This window comes from Miniopterus schreibersii (genome assembly GCF_964146895.1).
Source record: "Miniopterus schreibersii genome assembly, chromosome: 14".
NCBI classification, from domain to species: Eukaryota; Metazoa; Chordata; class Mammalia; order Chiroptera; family Miniopteridae; genus Miniopterus; species Miniopterus schreibersii.
The window spans coordinates 31,740,221-31,761,632 of NC_138114.1; the positions used below are offsets into that span (position 1 = coordinate 31,740,221).

Here is a 21,412-nt window from a genome sequence, read left to right on the forward strand (position 1 = left end):
CTTTTCTCTGCTGCTTTTAAGATTCTCTCTTTGTCTTCAACCTGGCATTTTAATTGTGATGTGTCTTGGTGTGGGCCTCTTTGGGTTCCTCTTGTTTGGGACCCTCTGTGCTCCCTGGACTTGTAAATCTATTTACTTCATCAGGTAGGGGACGTTTTCTGTCATTATTTTTTCAAGTACGTTTTCAATTTCTTGCTCCCTCTCTTCCAGCACCCCCATTATATGAATGTTGCGCCCCTTAAAGTTGTCCCAGGGGCTCCTTACACCGTCTTCATGTTTTTGGATTCTCTTTTTTTTTTTTTTTTTGCTGTTTTGATTGGGTGTTTTTTGCTTCCTCATATTTCAAATTGCTAATTTGATTCTCAACATCCTGTACTGTTGATTCCCTGTAAATTATTCTTCATTTCAGTTAGTGTATTCTTCATTTCTCACTGGTCCTTTTTTATGTTGATGATGTTCTCACTAAGTTCCTTTAAGTTCTCATTAAGTTTCTTGAGCATCCTTATAACCATTGTTTTGAACTCTGGTAGTTTGCTTGCTTCCATTTCATTTAGTTCTTTTTCTGGAGATTTCTTCTGTTTTTTCATTCGGACCATGTTTCTTTGTCTCCACATTTGTTTCTATGTATTAGGTAGAGCTGCTGTGTCTCCTGGAATTGGTAGACTGCCCTGTATAGTAGGTGTTCTTTAGTGCCCAGTGGCTCTGCCTCCCCAGTCACCTGAGCTGGGTACCCTAGGCATGCCCCTGTGTGGGCTGTGTGCACTGACTGTCTTGTTGTAGTTGAGCCTTGGTTGCTGTTGGCATCATTTGGAGGAATTAACCCCCAGGCCAATCGTCTGAGAGGACCAGCTGTGACTCCAGTGGAAAAGCTACTGTGTAGGAGATGCCTTTGTGGAGCAGGACTTGCTTCAGTGGGGCTTTGATGTTCACCAAGTCCGGCCCCTTGAGCATGTCGCTCGTGGATGTGGTAGGGTTGTAATCTGGTGTGGTCTGAAGCTGACCACTGGGTGCACTGGCTCTGGGGCTCCCAGGAAGTGCAAAGTCAGCTACTCCCTGTGCCCTGCCTGGGGCCACCTGGCACAAGCTATCTTATAGACTTGTGCTATCCAGTATATTATCCTCTAGTCATATGCAGCTATTTATGTTTACATTTAAATTAATTAAAATAAATTTATTCATTTTCACTTGTACTAGGGGTCACATTTCTAATGCTCAATAACTACATGTGGCTAGTGGCTGCTGTGTTGGACAGCACAGATAGAGAACATTTTCATCATTGTGGAAAGTTCTCTTGGATAGTGGTATTCTAGACAGTGCTGTTTTGCTTTCCATTCTAAAGTTATAATTTCCAAAGATGATGTGCTCCTTCTGTTATCTTTGGTATTAATCAAAAGAACTTTGAGATTTTTTTTTGAAGTGGGTTTCATTTTACAAATTGATAGTTATCAAATTGTTCTTAAGTAAACTTTATTGAGTTATAATTTATATATGTACCCATTTTAAGTGTACAGTTTAGTGAGTTTTGACATATATGTACATCCCATGTAAATATCACCACAATCAAGAGTTAGAACATTTGTGTTATGGTAAAAAGTTTCCTTTTGCCCCTTCGTAATCAGGCTCTCAACCCTGTTTCCAGGCAATGTCCAAATCTGCCTTCTTTCACTGTAGATAAGTTTCACCTGTAGTAGAATTTCATGTAAATGCAGTCATATAGTATGTACTCGTTTGCATCTGGCTTCTTTCTCTTAGCATAATATTTTTTTAAAAATATGTCTTTATTGATTTCAGAGAGAGGAAGGGAGAGGAAGAGAGAGAGATAGAAACAGAAACATCAATAATGAGAGAGTCATTGATTAGCTGCCTCCTGTATGTCCCCTACTGGGCAGGTCCCTGACCAGGAATCGAACCTTGATCTCCTGGATCATAGGTCAGTGCTCAGTCACTGAGCCACGAGAGCCAGGCTTAGCATAATATTTTTGAAATTTATCCCTGTTGCTTGTGTCAGTAACTTTCTTTTATTCCTGAGTAGTATTTCATTGTATGAATATGATATGATTTGTCCATTTACCTCTGATGCACATTTGGGCTGTTTTCAGTTTGGATCTATAATGAACAAAGCTGTTATGAGCATGGATGTATGACTTTTGTGGACATAATATTTTCATTTCTCTAGGTTAAATACTTATAAATAGAATTGCTGGATCATATGATACAGATTAGTGGAACAGAATAGAGATTCCAGAAAAAGTCACAAATACATTTTTTTAAATTAAAGTGTCAAGATAATTTTCTAGGGAAGGAATGCTCTTATTAGCACTTGATGCTGAAACAAATGGATCTCAATATGAAAAATTAAATGAACCTTTACTTATACTTCTCATAATAGACAAAAATTACCTTAAAATAGATTATAGACAGAAACATAAAAGTAAAATGTAAAACTGTAAAATTTTTAGATAAAAACAAAATCTTTCTGACCTTTGGTTTAGTCAAAGTTTTCTTAGTAAATACAAAATTAAGCATATAAGAAAAAATTGACAGTTGGACTTCATCAACATTTAAAATTTCTTTTCTTTGAAACATACCATTAATTAAATTAGAAGGCAACCACAGTCTGGGAGAATTATTCATGATGCATATTGACAAAGGACTTGAATTCCACACAGTATAACGATGCTCTTACATCGTTATGGGACAACCCATGAAGAAAGGGCAAAGATGTGAACAGAAGCGTTACAAAAGATGTATAAATGATCAATAAGCATATGAAAAAATATTCAAAATAAATCATCAAAATAAGTAAAATTAAAACAGGGACAATGCTGTTTCATATTTACTTGGATGGCTAAAGCTTGAAAGTCTAATGGATTGTCAGGGATGTAGATCATTTGGAACTCTCATGTTAGTAAAAGTGCAAAATGATACAACTTCTTTGGCGAAATGTTTGGCGGTTTCTTTATTTTTATTTTTAATAGTCTTCTGCATTTTTTCAGTGGGTTATAGGTCACTTGCTTCACTGTTTCTTTCTTTTCCCTCCAGTTTTGCACCTTTTTAAAGAAAGCAGCTTTTCTTTAGTACTGGGGATTACTATCTTCAAGCAGAATTTAATATATAGCTCTTATTTTTTCTTTTTTATTTAATTAACTCAAGGTAATGTAGGAGAAAGCACTGTGCAGGCAAGAGTTAAAAGTATATTTTTCAACAAGATACTAACTTGTATTGGATATATAATTAATTTGAATTCTGACAACCTGAAGATGACCAGGAGAAAATACTTTAAGGACTAGACTGTTTGGAGCTTGTTTGTGTTAATGGTATTACCTGAGTTTTTTAAAAGAAAAACAATTCAATTTTATATTTTAGTAGTAGCAGTAGCCACTATAGGTATATTAGAGTTCTAAGAGCAAATGTTGATTTAACATAAATACAGCAGAGGAAATTTATGGTTACCAAATAGTGTAGCTATAGAAAAATGTAGCAGGTAAGTAATTATATTTCTTCTTTTCAGATGTTTTCTTTCTTACCTGTTTTTGGATTAGTAGGAGCTTTCCAATGTTCTTAGGCTATTTTCTGAACTGGATACCTTAAAAAGAGGGTTTGCTACTGGGTTTCTCTCAAGCTGCTAGGAGCATTTGTTGTTAGGATTGTGGTTGTCAGTATTTGGAGTTTTGTTACCACTCTGTATACAGTAGTGCTGGTCACATAGCAGGTGCTCAATAAATATTTATCATGAATTTTTATCTATTCCCCAAGCACTTAAGAATGATTTAATGCTCAAATTATACAAACTTTAGTATCTATGTATTTATCTATGTATTGATACCAAGCAAAGGTATACCGATTGACCTTTAAGAAACATAATGACTCTTGGACTTTACAATAACACTTGGATTTAATCCAGTGAAATATATCTTCATAAAACCTTTCAGTGGAAAGAAGGATTAATTAGATATTGAAACATAGAAAAAGCATGGCCAAGGGAAGGGAAAACTTAGGCAGTGGACTTCAGATATTTTTGACAAGACCATTCCTGTTGTGGAGATAGAAACATAAGAATGTCTTAGTCTCTTAAAAATTGCTTCATTTAACTTCTCTTGTTTTATTCCACATTTAATCACAACATTCTGATTTCACTTCTCAAAGGTTTGCTTGTGGTGAGATATTGAACTGGCCATAAAGATATGAATAATTTAGTTCTTGTGGCAGTTGGGTTTTTCAAGTAAATTAATATATTTCCATTATGGTCATTATGATACTTATAAATCACTTATATGACATGAGTTTGAAATTGTCCCTGAAAAAAAGGTCTGAAGAGGTAGAGGATAAGACCCTGACCTACCACAGTAACTTCACCAAAGTAATAACTGAATTTCTTAGGCCTTTTCAGTCAGTTATAAAACTTATCTTGCAACCCAGATTCTTTTCCCTCTATTGGAGTAGTGAGTTCAGTAGCATGGTATTAATGTATAGAGAACCAGCAATTGATTAATGTAATGTTGCTTCTTCAGAGCTGAACACTGAATAGTATATTAATTTGCCTGTAGAGCGCTCCAGCTTGTATAGCAAGTACTGTAAACATATGTACTATATTTCATAAAGAAATATTATGAAGAAGGCCAATTTTGAATTTGCTCTATAATAACTGACTTTAATTGGAGTGTTTAGTCTATTTGTATTTAATATAGTTATTGCTATGTTTTGTTTAAGTCTACCATCTTTCTGTATATGTTTAGTTCTCTGATATTCATTCATTCATTCACTCTCATTCTCTCTCATTTCTCTTTTCCTCTTTGGAGTTAATAGAATATTTTTAGGTATTCCATTTGAATTCTTCTATTTCCATTTTAATTCTACTGTTGAATTTTTAGCAGTACCGTGTGTGTGTGTGTGTGTGTGTGTGTGTGTGTTTCGTAGATCCTTGTCTCTGCTTCACAATGTCTAGGGCTTTAGTTGGGAAGACAGTGAGTGACTGGAGATGAGTTAGCAGGTTGGGGCCTGAATCATCTAAAGGTGTTTTCATTCACAAATGCTGGCTCTTGTCTGTGTCCTCATTCAGGCTGTTGGCCAGAAGCCCTATATTTGGCCTTTCCACGTTGCCTCTCCACATAGTCTAGTTTAGGTTTCCTCATAGCATGGCAACTTGGTGCCAAGAGTGAGGATCCAGAGTCCAAGGTGGAAACTGTATGGCATCTTTATGATCTCGCCTTAGAAATCAATGTCACTTCTACATTACTCTCTTGGTTGAGGCAATCACAGAGGTGTACCGAGGTTCAAGGGGGAGGAACCATAGGCTCTACCACTTCATGGGAGAAGTGTTAAGGTTATGTTGTATGAAGAGCATGTGGGATGGGAGATGCAATCATTCTTGGAAAAGAAATCTGCCACCTCTTTCTTCTGTAGTCTCAAATCTTCTGTTAAGACCATGCAGTATTGGTGTTTTTCCCCCCTCAGATATTGTACTTTGGAGGCCTAGAATTTTTATAGTTTGTACATCCTTGCTGAGACTTTTCAGCTTTTCACTTACTATAGTCATTTTCCCTTACATCCTTGTATGTATTTATAGTAGCTGCTTCAAAGTCCATGTCTGCTAATTCTAGCATGTGGTTTGTCTTGGAGTCAGTTTCTGTTGACTGCTTTTTTTTTCTTCTTCTTGGTCATTAGTCATGTTTTTCTGCTTTGCATGCCTAATACGTTTTAACTACACATTGAATGTTGTGGATGATATGTTGAAGGAAATCTGAATTGTTACTCTCTTTAAGGGTTCTAGATTGTTGCTTTCTTTAATACCTGAGTTTTATTTCAGCAGGCATTTAAATTAACAGTTAACCTTGGTATTGTCAGGCTTGGTTTTCTTTGTTAAGTCAGGCCTATTTCAGTTTTGTCTTTTGTCTTAGGGCGTGGTCCTTACTCCTAAGGTGTGGCCTTTCTGGGGTCCCAGCTGAATACCTGAAGTTCTCAGTAAAATCTCTGCACTGTGGCTGGGCCAGAACCCTTCCCAATACTGTGCTCTCTCTAGTGTCCTTTCCATTATGCTTTCCCATCCTGCATATATGCCGCCAACCCTTAGCCAAGGTCCTGAGGTGAATTTCAATAAAGACTTCTGATACCCTCTTTCTATTCTTCCCTTTTGTTCTGCTACCCTGTTTTACAAACTCTGGCTGCCTTAGCAGCCCAGAATTCCAACCTCTACCTGTTTACCTCGGTGAAACCTTTGTTCTGTTTCCTTCTGCTCTGTCAGAAAAGAGCCTCGGAGCTGAAAGCAAGGCAGTCATGGGTGTTAACTCTTGCTTCTCTTTCTTAAGCATCACAGGCCTGTGCTGCCTTTTGTTCAGTGCCTAAAAATGGTTGCCTCATACATTTTGCCCAGTTTTACAGTTGTTTAAAATATTATATAATGGTCAAAAGTGTATAAATGCTACTGTCAGAAAATTTTTAAGAGATAATTTTTTTAAATTGAGTACCAATATATAAAAAATTTTTAAGATGGTTATTTATTGCTAATTAGAAACAGGACTTTAAACTGTTTAAATAACTTTGCTAATATTTTAATAACTTACAATTTTCAAATTTTACTTTCTATTGAATTTTAGCCATAAATTTGTATTGATTTTCTCTGTAAATGGCAAATAGAGTGAAAAGTTTTATGTTATTCTCTCTCCTTCATTAATGAAAGACACTGACATTCTTTCCCAGTCTCCAACATGGATGTTGTTTTAATGGCCCGAATATTGCATCCCAATAAGCCACCACCAGTTTGATGCCTATTGGCCATTTCTATTGTATTTCCTTGTACTTGCTCAATCACTATTACTTTGTAGGATATTTAATTTTATGAAAGGTTATCCCAATAGATAATTTTCTTTTCTAGAACTGAAGTGATTAAAAAAAAAAATGCATGTTATAAGGAGTCAAATGACTAGTAAGTCCTTAGTACTTCTTAAGTGGAACATAGGGGATAAAAAAGGGGGGGGGGAGCAAAAATTCTAAGCAGTTGTGCACATAATAAATAATTCTTAAAATTTAAAAGAGAATAAAAAGTTTGCTTTGAATATACATTGTGGACACTTAGCTAAAGGAACATAAGTGTATTGAAATTAAATAATGGACTTTCTATGGCTAGAGCCTCTAAGAGGGATTTAAAGAGATAATAGTCCAGCATTTTAACACATTGTTTCTGTGTTGTTGGTTATCATTTCTCATCAAGGTCAGATTTGTGATTTTGTGATAGTTTGTGCCAATAATTTTTTTAAAAAAGTCCTAAAGATAGGCTCAGTATGGATGAAGATGTAATTAAGAAAAGCCTCACGAATCTTTGTAAATAGGAATCTTATTAATGAATCTCATTAAAATTATTCCTTAAGGAGGACTGTTGCCACATAAAAAGAACTCTTATTTTTTTCTAATTTAAAATAGTATATAAAAGTATAAATTTTATTTTAACTCTAAAAATATGTTCTAAAGGAGTTGCACTGCTATTTTAAACTCAATAAGCTTACTTTTTGATATAAAACTGTGATATATGTAACTTCATCAGTTCTGTAGCCTTGGAAAATAAAATAGGACAGAAAATTTTTTTCTCTTGAAAATAGCATATGCTTATGTTTTAACAACACAACTTAGAAGTGTTGAAAGTGTGAATAATGAAAACTTCTGTCTCTGTCTCTGAAAATTCATGATAACCAGTATGACCACTTTAGTATGTGTCTTATCCTTTGGAATCTAATTTAATATGTATGTATGGCTGCCACATGTGGATAGTGTTCCCTGTAGCTGGACAATGGTATGTGTATATCCCTAATAATGTAGTGTTGGTTTATGTATTGGATTCAAAACTTAAAGTGATCAGATTTAGAATAAACTAAAAATGAACTGCTGATCCTCCAAAACACCTTTTTTTCTGGCTCACATTTACATTGTATGCTTTGTGAGAAAGTTGTATTTTGCAGATCATTTGTTGCCTATTCACTTTCTCCCAAAAGAAACCCATGGAGGAAGATATGGCAGGTAGCAATGAGTTGCTTTCAAAATTTTTTAATCACTGGCCTTCAAGTCATTTGTGCTTGTTTTGGCTATTCCATTTATATTTAGCATTTCTCTAAATTTCTAAATTTTCAATCACATTAAAATAGGAACTGAGAAAAGACTAACAGTATAAAGCTTCTTGAAGAAAACAGAGGATATATATATTTTTTAAATATATCTTTATTGATTTCAGAGAGAGGAAAGGAGAGGGAGAGAGAGATAGAAACATCAATGATGAGAGAGTCATTGATCGAGCCCGCAACCTGGGCATGTGCCCTGACCAGGAATCGAACCCTGATCGCCTGGATCCCAGGTGGACACTCAACCGCTGAGCCACGCCCGGCCGGGCGAGGATATCTTAAATTAAGGGGTAGGAAAAGAATTTTTTAGAGAGGATACAAAATTCTAAACATAAGAAGAGTTTAATGTATTGGATTTTATAAAAATTTAAAGTTGTTGATTGTTAAAACATTGAGAAAATGAAAAGACATTGTAGACAGGAGCAAATATTTATAATACATATGTCTGACAAGGGACTTGTACACAGAATATATGGAAGACTCCTTTAATTATTCACTTGAAGAAAAAAAATGAGCCATTGACTTGAACAGACGTTTCACAAAAGAATGTATAAAAATGGTTATAAAGCCAATGAAAATATACCTAACATCATTTGTCATAGTGGAAATGAAAACTAAAACCACAACAAGATACTACTTCATACCCATTAGAAGGGCCAAAACAAACAAACAAAAAAGGAGCACGAAATGTTGATGTGACGGTGAAGCAACTGGAATGCTTTTGAAATGTTGGTAGGACTGTAAAATGGTACAATTGGTTTAGAAAACTAATTTATAAAGTTAAACATGTATTTACCTTGTATTCTCTTTTATCACCCAGCAGTTCTACTCCTAGCTATTATATAATGAAGGGAAATGAAAGCATATGTCCCCCAAAAGACGTGCACAAGAATGCTTGTGTACTTTATAGTAACCCCAAACTGTAAACATCCCAAATATCAATCAAAGGAGAATGGATAAACAAATGGTGTTATAGTCATCCAATGAAATAATACAATAAAAAGAATGAACTGCTGATATACGGAATAAATGAGAAAATGTGAAAAACATTAGATTAAGTGAAAGAAGCCAGTTACAAAACAGTACATATTTTGTGATTACATTTATGTGAAATACAAGGCCAAACTAATCTATGGTAATATTGGTAGCTACCTGGGAGCTTGTTGCAGTTTTGAGTGCGAACGGCCATGAAGAAATTTTTCAGGGGTGGTGGAAGTGTATTTTATCTTGATTGAGGTAGTTGTTAACAAAACTCATAGAATTGTACACTTAACATATGTGTATTTCACTGTATGTAAATTTTACCTCAGTTTAAAGAAAAATCCAAAAGTACAAATTGAAAAATGTACATGAATGTAGAAGATAAACAAGGTAAAAGAGACAGTGAAATGGTGTGTAACATACCACTTTTTACTATAGTATATTTATAGCTCTGTATAAGTCTTCTTAACATAATTTAACACAGTCAGTGCTTCCTTGGTTGATTGAAGCAGTGGGTTAAAACAAAGAATCATAACTTCCAGTCATGATGGAGTAGGTAAACATTGTGCTTGCCTCCTTGCATGATCACATTAAAATTACAACTAAATTGTAGAACAATCATCATTGAAAACCTCTAAAGACTAGCTGAACAGAAGTTCTATCACTAAGAATATATAGAAGAAGCCATATCGGAATGGTAGGAGCGGAGATGTGGACCAGGCTAGCTCCACACCCATGGAGTAGCAGTTAAGAAACAGGAGGGATATCTCATCTGTGGAGGCTCCCCCTGAGGAATTAGGAGTCCTAGCCCCACACTGGGCTCCTCAGCCCAGGGTTCCAGTGTCATAAGAGAAGTTCCCATAACTTGTGGCTGTGAAAAACCAGAGGTATTTGTGGCTGAGTGAGATGGAGGGCTGCTGGAGTCTCAGGCATTACTCTTAAAGGGCCCAAGCCCAGATTTACTTATTGCCAAACTCCCTCGCTCTGAGCTCCAGCAGCCAGGGACATACAGGGAAGAACTAAATTGTCTTGCTTCTGGGTGAGGGCTGGAAGGACAGCTTTCTTTCAGGCAAAAGTGCTGGTAAACATTGTTACTTTGTCGAGCCTTCCTTCTACCTTGCTTGTAGGAGCTGGGGACATCAAGTCTGAGTCTCCAGCAACCTGGCTAACAGCCTGGCCTCACCCTGGTGATTCTATGGAATCCTGCCCTATCCAGCTTCCAGGCCCACCCAGTCCACTTCTAGCGGCTTTTCCATAAAAATGGCCTGTCTTAGCTCTTGCTGGCGACTTTCTTAAAATCTCTCAAAGGTTCACAACCCCCAAACAAGCAGTGGCTGGCCTAGGCATGCCCAGTGCTCTTTCTAAGCAGCCCCAAGCCGTGCCCCAGTGATAGCCAGCCTCAGTTTGCAGTTTTGTTTTTTTAAAAATATATCTTCATTGATTTCAGAGAGAGGAAAGGAGAGGGAGAGAGATAGAAACATCAATGATGAGAGAGTCGTCATTGACCGGCTGCCTCCTGCATGCCCCCAACTGGGGATCGAGTCCGCCACCCGGGCATGTGCCCTGACTGGGAATTGAACCCCGATCACCTGGATCCTAGGTTGATGCTTAACTGCTGAGCCACGCCCGGCTGGGCTCAGTTTGCAGTTTAGCCTCTCCCAGCCACCTCTAAGTCTAGCACATGTGGCAGCCATCTGCAGGTCACTTTGTAGCTCATACCTTGTAGCTCATACCAGTTGCCCTTAGCCAGGCACAGGCCACAGCTGACCTTGGCCTTCACCAGAGGCCCTCCTAATAGGTCCCAGAACTAATACTAATATTGTCCAGCTTCAGACCACACCGGAGTACTACCCAAACACCTGTACAGATCACACACCCAAAGTGCAGACTCTGCAGGCACTAGTGTCCCACTAAAGCAGACCCTACTCTGTGGGGTCAGCCCCTTCACAACAGCTTTTTTGTGGTAACCACAGCCATTCCTCACAGCCACTCAGTCTGAGGGTCAAATCCCTCCCACTGAAGTGCCAACAGCAAGCAAGCCTCAACTACAACAGGAGGGCACACACAACCCACACAAGGGACACACCTGAAACCCTCAGCTCAGGTAACCAAGGAGACTTCATCACCAGGCCCCCACAGGACTCTTACTACCTAAGGCCACTCTACCAAGAATAGGAGACGTAGTAGCTCAATCTAATACATAGAAACAAATACAGATAAGCAGCCAAAATGAGAGACAAAGAAACATGTCCCAAATGAAAGAAAGAACAAAACTCCAGGAAAAGGAGTAGACAAAATGGAGAGAAGCATCTACTAGATGCGGAGTTCAAAATCCTGCTTATAAGGATGCTCTGTGCGCTTAGGGGAAGAGTGGATGAACTCAGAGCTTTAACAAAGAGATAGGATACATAGAAATGAAAATAGAAAAATAAAGAATGAGTCAGAAATGAAGACTACAATAACCAAAATGAAGAATACATTAGAGGGAAGCAGAGGATTGAATTAGCAATTTAGAAGACAAGGTAGCAGAAAACAATCAGAACAGCATGAAGAAAATGAGTAAGAAAATGACGATAGTTCAAGGGGTCTCTGGGATAACATCAAATGTACCAACATTTGTATCATAAGGGACCCAGAAGGAAAGGGAGAGAGCAAAGAATTGAAAACCTATTTAAAGAAATAATGTTGCAGAACTTTCCTAGGAAAGTCCTGGTGAAGGAAATAAGACATACAAGTCCAGGAAGTGCAGAGAGTCCCAAACAAGATGAACCCAAAGAGGCCCACACTAAGACACATCATAATTCTAGTGGCAAATGTTAGAGATAGAGAATCTTAGAAGCAGCAAGAGAAAGACATTTAACTACAAGAGAGCTCCCATAAGACTGTCAGCTGCCTTCTCAACAGAAGCATTTCAGACCAGGAGGGATTAGCATGAAATATTCAAAGTGATGAAAAGCAAGAACCACAGCCAAGACTACTTTACCCAGTAAGGCTATCATTTGAAATCGAAGAAGAAATAAAGAGCTTTCCAGATAAGAAAAAACTAAAGGAGTTCATCACCATCAAACCAGTATTATAAAAGATGTTAAAGGGGCTTTCCCAAGAAGAAGAAAAAATGAGTAAAAAATATGAATAATAAAATGACAGTAACTACATACCTAGCAATAAATACTTTAAATGTAAATGAACTAAATGCTTCAGTTAAAAAATATAATATGGTCAAGCGGATAAGAAAACAAAACTCATACATACACTGTCTATAAGAGGCTCACTTCACATCAAAAGACAGACACAAAGTAAGATGGATGGAAGAAGATATTTCATGCAAATGTAAACAACAACAACAAAAAGCTGGGGTAGCAGCACTTATAGCAGGCAAAAGAGACTTTAAAACAAAGGCTATATAACTAGAGACAAAGAAAGATCCAGCCAATCCACTTCTGGGTATTTCTTTGAAGAAACCCAAAACACTAATTCAAAAAGACATTCATTTTTATGTTCACTGCACCATTATTTACAGTAGCCAAGTTTTGGAAGCAACCTAAGTGTTCACCGATAGATAAATGGATAAAGGAGAAGTTGTACATAGATACAATGGAGTATTACTCAGCCATAAAAAGTGAAATCTTGCCATTTCTGATAACATGGAGGGACCTACAGGGTATTATGCTAAGTGAAATAAGTCAGACAGAAAGAGAACTACCATATGACTTCACTTATATATATGTGGAATCTATATAACGAATGAATAAAACAAACTCATAGACACTGAGAACATATTGATGGTTGCCAGATTGGGGGGAGGGGGACTTGGGGAGATGGGTAAAAAGGGAAATAATTAATAAGATGTGCAAATTTCCAGCTATGAAAATAGTTGGGGAGATGTAAAGTACAGCGTAGGGAATATAAATAATATTGTAATTATGTATGGTGTGAGATGCGTACTAGATTTATTGGGGTGATCACTTGTAAGTTATAAATGCCTAATCACTATTTTTGTACACCTGAAACTAATATAATACTGTGTTCCAACTGTAATAAAAAATAAAAACATTATTATTATTTTTTTGATATATCTTTAGTGATTTCAGAGAGAGGAAAGGAGAGGGAGAGAGAGAGATAGAAACATCAGTGATGAGAGAGTCATTGATCAGCTGCCTCCTGCATGTCGCCGACTGGGGATCGAGCCCACAACCTGGGCATGTGTCCTGACCGGAAATCGAACCCCGATCACCTGGATCCTAGGTCGATGCTCAACCGCTGAGCCATGCCCAGCCGGGCAAAACATTATTTAAAAATGAAATAATCATGAAAAGTGACGTATTACCTTAAATATTTACCTTACAAAAGAGTTGTACACATGAAATATTAGAAGCATGTAGTTCTACAGGGTTTATTCACTACCACCACAACAAAGAAGGTTGTTACTTTTTTTTTTGTTTCTTTCTACCCTTTGGCAAGGGTTCTTAGTATTTTTTTTTTATGCCATGTATCTTTTTGGCAATCTGGTGAGGTTTATGAACCCCTTCTTAGAGTGACTTTAAATCCATAAAATAAAATTCATAGGATTATAAATATTAGTTTTGATTACAGTAGTTATGAAAATATTTTAAAACCAGATATCTGATGTAAAGATATAGTTATTAACACCTTACATGAAAAAAATCTATTGGTAGGTCTAATGACTGAATTTTGAAGTGTTGATTGTAAATAATATTTTGATATCTGCAACACCTGTAGTATGATATGAAAATTTATCATTTCAATGAGTGACAAAATTATAAGTACTGCTTTGATTACTACTGTATAGCGTAGTTTTTTCACATCCAAATTGATGGACACTTTTTTCCCCCCTTACCCAAAAAAACGTATTTTTAGTTTTCCCATTCTCCCTCCTTCCAGTAGTTATATTGTAATTTTTTGTTGTATCAGATTGGGTTTTTTAATGTGATTATGACTAGATAATGTCAATCACAGGTGATATAGTATATCATGACTGATTTTTACTGCATATTTTGTTTTCCCTGGAGTTACAATTTTCCTCCCTCCCCCCCCCCCCCTTTTTAACTTTCGTTTCTGTGTTCTTAACTTTAATTCATTCTAAATTTATACAACTGGGGAGTTGTATAAATCTCTCAACATGTTTGCCCACATTAGGTATTACATTGATTTATTTTCTCTGGGAATCTTCTGGTCTGCCCTAATCTGGATTAGTTGTACTCTAGGCTTGAAGCGATACTGTCTGCTTGAGAGGTTCCTTCACCCTTCTCATGAGTTGGACTCTTCAGGTCTTGGAACTCGTCATCTTCTTTCATGGTTTACCACCCTTGTTTTGGTAGAGCACATCTTCTAATAACTCTCTGAGAGACAACATATGGAAAGCAAAATTATTTGAGATTTTGTTTATTTAAAAATGCCTTTATTATACATTACAATTGATTTGTAATCTCTCCTGGTATGGAATGATTTTCCCTCAAAGTTTTTCCCATTTTTTTTCTAGCTGCTTGTGTTGCTATTAAAAAGGGCGATGTCCTTTAGATTCCAGATTCTTTTTATGAAATCTGTTTCCTCTCAGGCAGTTTCTAAGGTGTTATGTTTATCTCTTCAATATTCAGAAACTTCACTAAAATATGTATGCCTTTTTTGGGGTCTATTTTCATCATTTTTTGCTGGATACTATCTTTGTGTCCTTCAGTTTGGGCTATTTTTCTTGAATTTTCTTATGTGTTTTCTATTCTTTTCTCTGGAACTCCTATTCATATATTGAATCTCCTGGACTTGAATCTTTTAAAATCTTGTCTTCTGTTTTCCATTTGTCTTTTTATTCTACTTATTCTGATATTTCTCCAGACTTACACTTTTATAATTCCTCATAGGATTAAACAAATTTATATATATATAGTACTTAATTAACATAGTGCCTGGCATATAGTAAGTTCTTGTGTTGGTTGTAGTTGTTGTTAGTTTCTTAACTATTTATTTTGAGAGAGAAGTCTTTGGTCTTGATGCTTTGATTTATTAACTGTATGGCCTTGTAATTTTTTTGATACCTACTTCCTTCATCTGTAAAATGTGAATAAGCTCTACCTCAGATGTTTATGAGCATCAAATGAGAATATATATGTGAAAATGCTTAATAAACTTTGTACAGAGTTTAGTTACTACTTACATCTTTTAAATATCAAAAGTTTTTAGTTTGAAAGAAAATTATGGCTTTCAGGGTTATTTTTAAGATTATTTGATTACATGTGATTATTTCTCGAAAATCTATATGAGCTAGGTAACTTTAGCGAAATGCTAATGCTACCCTTTAAAGAAGTTATTTCTTAATACTCATCCTCACTTTGTTAGGCTGAAGAGAGAAGATTATGAAAATATTCAACCTATGAAAAGCTATGGCTTTACTTCAGATTGTATAAATCTGTGTAATGTAATAATTATTTAAGAATGATCTGATTACTAGTTTTAACCCATGGAAGGAATATTTATTGGAGCTTATTTTTCTTAAATGGTACTTGAGATTAGGAAAAATAGAATCTGTCTTCTGGGTTTTCTCAATAGTATTAATGTAATTTCAAATGTTAGCTCATTTTTGTTAATGGTGGCTTTTTGTTTGTTTGTTTTGTTTTAAGGTTTTTGGATTCAAAGCATAAAAACCATTACAAGATATACAATCTGTAAGTATGTTTTCTTATTTGTATGCTTCCAAATACTTCTAAAATAACTATTTAAAGTGAAAGTTATTTCCTTGTTAGAATGAGGTAGAGTTACAGATATATTTGAACAGAATGTATTCTTAAAGCCCTCAGTTCAAGAAGTCTGATTGAAAGCATTGTTAGGTTATTTAGAAAGTGTAGTGCTGAGGTAAAACAATGTTGGCACAGATTTATGTTACTTGATGTGCTTTAAATGACTTGGCCCATAACCCTGTAGTAACTTGAAGTGTAAAACACAGCAGAGCTTCTGTTGAAGCATTATTGACATCTTCCATAGAGGTATGTTCCACAGTGAATATAATTTTATTCTGTTTCTCTAGGTCAGTTGATTGAACAGCTTTTTGGGTGTTCTTTAACTGTATAAAACATAAATAAATTACTGAAAATTATTGAATTGAGCCATTTCCTTTGAGGCAGGGATATAAAGATTGCCCAGTTGATATAGCTAGCTGACCTTATCTTTAACCTTTTTTTTCTTTTGACTTTGTAATTAGAGATGTGAAAAGGAAAAAGGGAACAAAAAGAAAAATGGAAAGAAAATATTTAACCATTTCTGCCCTTGAAGACTATTTTTCTTTTCCCAAATATGACCATTTTCTGTTTTTTAAACAATGGTTTTATAAAATGTGTTATTTTTCTCCTTGGCTTTTATTTTTCCTATGTGATATATATAAATTATGCAACAGGAAAATTTTAAATCTAAATTTATTTATACTAATTCATTGTTAGAGTTTCTGTAGAGTTTATTTATCAAATGTAAGAACAAGGTTCTTTTCTACCTTCAATGGGCATTTAAATCTATACCAAGAAATATGAAAGATTCTCTGTGTCTGTTGGTTTGTGAGATGTTGCTTTTTTGTCTTTAATTTAGTGATCTTTCTGTGCCGATAAGACCTGAGAGTGAAGTAGACACCATACTGTTTCTCTTAGTGAGTTTTCATTAACTTCTTCAGATTCTCAAAGAGCCTTTATCGCGTACTTGCCACACTAGACATTATAAAACATGTTATTGGTCCAGAGGTGAGGTGAATAAGACGTAGTTCTAGCCTTTATGTAATTTATAGTGTAATGTGAAAGGCAAATAATGTATTATGGAAGAGAGAACTCTTGCACAGAAGAGGCCTGTGTAGAAAACAGTGGAAGTAGTAATTGTACTCCAAAGAGAAGATGTCACAATAAAAGGATGTTTGAGCTGGAATGAAAAGAATCAGTAGAGGTTGACCCGCAGGCCTAGTAGGGAAGGGGAAATGGCATTGCAGGCAGAGAGAATGGCATGTAAGAAACTTGTTGGCATAATATGGCAGATGATTCATTCTGGTTAGAGAGAGAGAGAGAATGTGTGTGTGTGTGTGTGTGTGTGTGTGTGTCTGGCCTGTGGTAGAAGTAGAGGACAAGATGAAAGAAAGTAAAATGTGCTGTAGAAACAAGTTTAGGTGGGCCCCAGCTTACAGTTGATCTGTACATGTATCATCCTCTTTTCCTGGTTTACTTTTCCAATAACAATCCTTGTTTCAGGTGCCAGAGGGTTTCCGTGGAGGAAAATAAAGACCACAAAGCTTTGTACTTTTTAAACAACTGGATTTTAGAAGTTAAGTTCAAAAAGAAAGAAAAAACGAGCAAGAACTGTCAAAAGCTGGAGTCCATTAAATGAGACACTTCAGGCTTAGACCTTCAGGATTGGGCATTTAGTGTGTCTCAGAAGGAAGGTAGAAAGATAGATACTAAAGATAAATCTGCCTCTTTCAAATTTTTATTCGAGTTTAACATATTCAGAGATAGGAAAGGAAATTCTTTTCATTCCTGTATGCAGTGGCTTCCTGCTTCCACAATTTAGGACTTAGGCTTGTACTGTGAGTATTGTGGTTCACTTATGTTATTATGGTTAAAGTTGGCATTGGGGACTTGACTGCCTGTTTGTTTTTGTATTTCCAAACATTGGACTCCCAAGTTAATGAACTGTCTTGTTATTAGTTGAGAGTAGCTTTTGGTGCATATAGTTTAACTCCCTTCCTCCATTCCACTTAATGGAATCATAGACTTTCAGAACTAGAAAATACCTGAAAGAGATCATTTAGTCCAACCTTCTTATTTTACAATGGGGAATCTGAGGCCTAGAGAAGTTAAGTGAGTTGAACAAGGTCACACGGATACATAGGTCACACAGATGGTCTGGTAGCATACCATCCACTGTTGATGCCAGTATTCCCTTTCTGAGTTATTTTGTTTGTTTTTAACCTTCCCAAATTTTACTTACTTCAGAAGTTTGTAGAACTCTCCAGTTGTAGCATGTTTTGATTTCTGATGTTACTTTTCAGTCCTCACCTGCTTTCTACCCCTGTTTTTATTTCTGGCTCTGGGTGAGTCTGGCAAGCGGAGGATGTTCCTATTTTATTTTTAGGATATTAATTACATGTGATATATATCTTTACAAACATATATAAATTGAAAGATATTAAAATATTTGTACTAGACATACCTGTATTTAATAGTATATTAAGCTTTTTATGGCACTTAAGACATGGATGAAGAAGAGTTCTTACAGTATAAACAGACTGTATCTGTTTGTACATCTATTAGGCATTCAACAAGTTATTTTAAGAAAGGACAAGATTAACCTGTCAATAACAAATTTGGGTATACTGCTATTTAGTAAATTAATTCTTCGTGCAAATGTGGATGTTTTATTTTTGTATGTTCTGTATAATCTACTCTGGTGGGAGTAAGGGGAGGAGTGGGGGGAAATAGGGAATAAAAACATAGCATAGCTCTTGCCTTTGAGGAACTTAAATGTTTACTGGATACTGCATTTTATTGTATATTCTGTTTGACATACAACTCTTCCATTATTTTGTGGTAAACACTTAGCTGTTGTTAATTTTTATCGATTAAGTTTTCTTTTGTAAGATAGGGGTAGCTTTATTGGAGAGAGGGAAGAGGAGACCTGCATGCATAGTCGATTCCCTGTCGTCTCACTTCAGTGGTAGCTCTTCCTGTTAATCTTGCCCCTTTCTTCACTTTCTGTCTACTTCATAAAAACTCTCCTTCAGTGCCCTTCATTTCTCTTGTCTCATAGAAGTAAGTATGAGGTGATGATAAGAAAATCTCTTTTTTTTAAAAAATATATCTTTATTATTTCAGAGAGAGCAAAGGAGAGGGAGAGAGAGAGAGAGAAACATCAATGATGAGACAGTTATTGATCGGCTGTCTCCTGCACACCCCCCGACTGGGGATTGAGCCCGCAACCCGGGCATATGCCTTGACTGGGAATCGAACCCCCATCGCCTGGATCCTAGGTCGATGCTCAACCACTGAGCAACACCCGGCCGGGTGATAAGAATCTTTTGAGTTGAGTTTTAATTATAAAAATGATTAATTTTAAACCCTTGTCTTAGTCAAATCCCATTTGCTTTATTTTTATGTATCTTCAATTTTGGTTTGTTGAGAGACTTAAGAACGTATTGCAGAAAATTTACAAGGAACTGTGTGTGTTTTGTGGGTGTGCGTGCAGTATCGGACTTTTGTAATCAGAGGCACTGAGCTTGAGTTCTGGCTCTCCCATTTCCATATTGTGGTTTGGGGCAAGTTTTTTTAGTGTGCTTCTAAATCTTAGCTTTTTCATATGAACTGGAGATAATATTAACTGTTCTATGGTTATGAGGGTGAATCAAGAAACCTGGAAACTCCTTTATAAGGTGTGTGCATCCAGTAGACATTTAGTAGCTCATTATTTCCACTTTCCCTCCCTTTCTCCTGATAGTAATATTTGAGAATCAGCTTATGAAGATAGTCTTATGTACTCTTGGTCAAAGCAAACGTTTTGAGCTTTTAAGAAAGCATGGGAATTTTAGGGAACTGAATCTGCATGAAACTCAAAATGTTTATTTTTTTGTTGTGCTATCATGAGAACAGCTTCTGAGAATTGTTTTCTAGCCTTACCTCCTAAACCCTATCTTTACATGATTCTTTAAAAAAGATTTCATTATGGATTCTTCACTGTTGACCATGTTGCTTCTTTACTCTGTACCAAAGAAAGTGTAAAATGTGAGTTTTCATTCTGAGCCCTCTTCTTTCGACCTGTCATGTTTTTTAATATGTGTGAGTGTGAAATTATTTAGCAAGGATACATATATGTGCATATGTCATTACTGAATAAGTTTTCTAGCAAAACTCAATATACTAACTTAGGCTAAAATGGAAAAGCTTTGTTTTGAGCATTAATATGAAAGTTTATTTCAGGTCTGACCAGTTAGAAACTAGCGAATTGTAGTTGGTTTATAACTAGTTAATGGGTTTAAAACTGTTTAAAGTAGAGGAACTATACAGATATTTTCAGGATTACTAAACATAAAATATAGGTCCACAATCGCTCATTTGAAACTCTTGGGGCCAGTTGTGTTTCGGCATTCAGAATATTTTCGGTTTTCAGAAAGGTAACATGGAAGCGTATATGTTATCATAACACACCCCCAGTGGGTTTTGGAACAGCACCTAGAATGAAACTTTTGACTCTTCACTGTAAATGTATTAATCAAGGAAAACATACAATGTCAAATTCAGATCAGGTTCTGCTGTGATTAAATTTGCCATAAATTTAAGAAAAAAATATTAGACCTTTCAAACTTTGGGAATTTTAGAATTATGGATTAAAGGATGGGGGACCTTTATTTGTTTTAAAATGCTAAGTTTGTATTTTAAATAATTTTTTAAAAATATGTTTTGGTTACCAACTGAGGTTACCAGGATGCTGCTGATCACAAACTAATATATGGAATCCCTTTCTGAGTCTATTGATGTTTATAAACATTGCCTATTAATCATGAGTAAGCCAGTGCATGATGACAAACGTGTCACTACTATTAAAAAGACAAATTTTAGTGTGCCCTACAGTAGTACTGCCCTACAGTAGTACTAAGTCAACATTTTACTATTCTGTATTGATTTTACTTATTACTATTTCTTTAGTCTAACACTTTAATTAAAATTTGTAACTGGAGAGGGTATTGAAAAAGATGACCTTTGGCTCATCTAAAGAGAGAAATATCTGGCTTAAAATATGTTTAGTAAGTGTTGTATCTGAGTAGATTCACATCATTTAGTTTCTTTACTTTTCCTTTGCACTTATAATTTTACTATTTTTAACATATTTTATTTATTTATTTTTAAAACATATCTTTATTGATTTCAGAGATAGGAAAGGAGGGGGAGAGAGATAGAAATATCAATGATGAGAGAGTCATTGATTGGCTGCCTAGCCCGCAACCCGGGCATGTGCCCTGACCAGGAATCGAACCCTGATCTCCTGGATCCTAGGTCGACGCTCAACCACTGAGCCACGCCCGGCCGGGCTTTAACGTATTTTAAAATAATAGTTTAAGAAAACTGTGAACACTCAACTGTGAAGTAAAGATGATATTAAAGGTAGTTATTAAACTCCATTAGCATGCAAAATTTCCATAAAGGAAACTTGAAGGTATAGATGTAGCTGAATTTGCAATCTTTTATATCAATGACATCACAAGTTTTATAAGCAAATGTATAAGCTCTAATTACATCCACTTAACATTTTAAGGCTCAGTTTCCTTTACTGTAAAATGGAGATAATAGAACCTA

At 35.8% G+C, this 21,412-nt stretch overlaps 1 protein-coding gene across 1 annotated transcript in view; it reads left to right on the top strand.

Annotated features, from left to right (window-relative positions):
- PTEN (phosphatase and tensin homolog) overlaps positions 1-21,412 on the top strand; it is an 81,107-nt gene that overhangs the window by 36,457 nt on the left and 23,238 nt on the right. Inside the window, exon 3 of the mRNA XM_081157957.1 lies at positions 15,719-15,763. Coding sequence (XP_081014083.1) covers positions 15,719-15,763 — 45 coding nt within the window. The remainder of the gene's footprint in view (positions 1-15,718; positions 15,764-21,412) is intronic.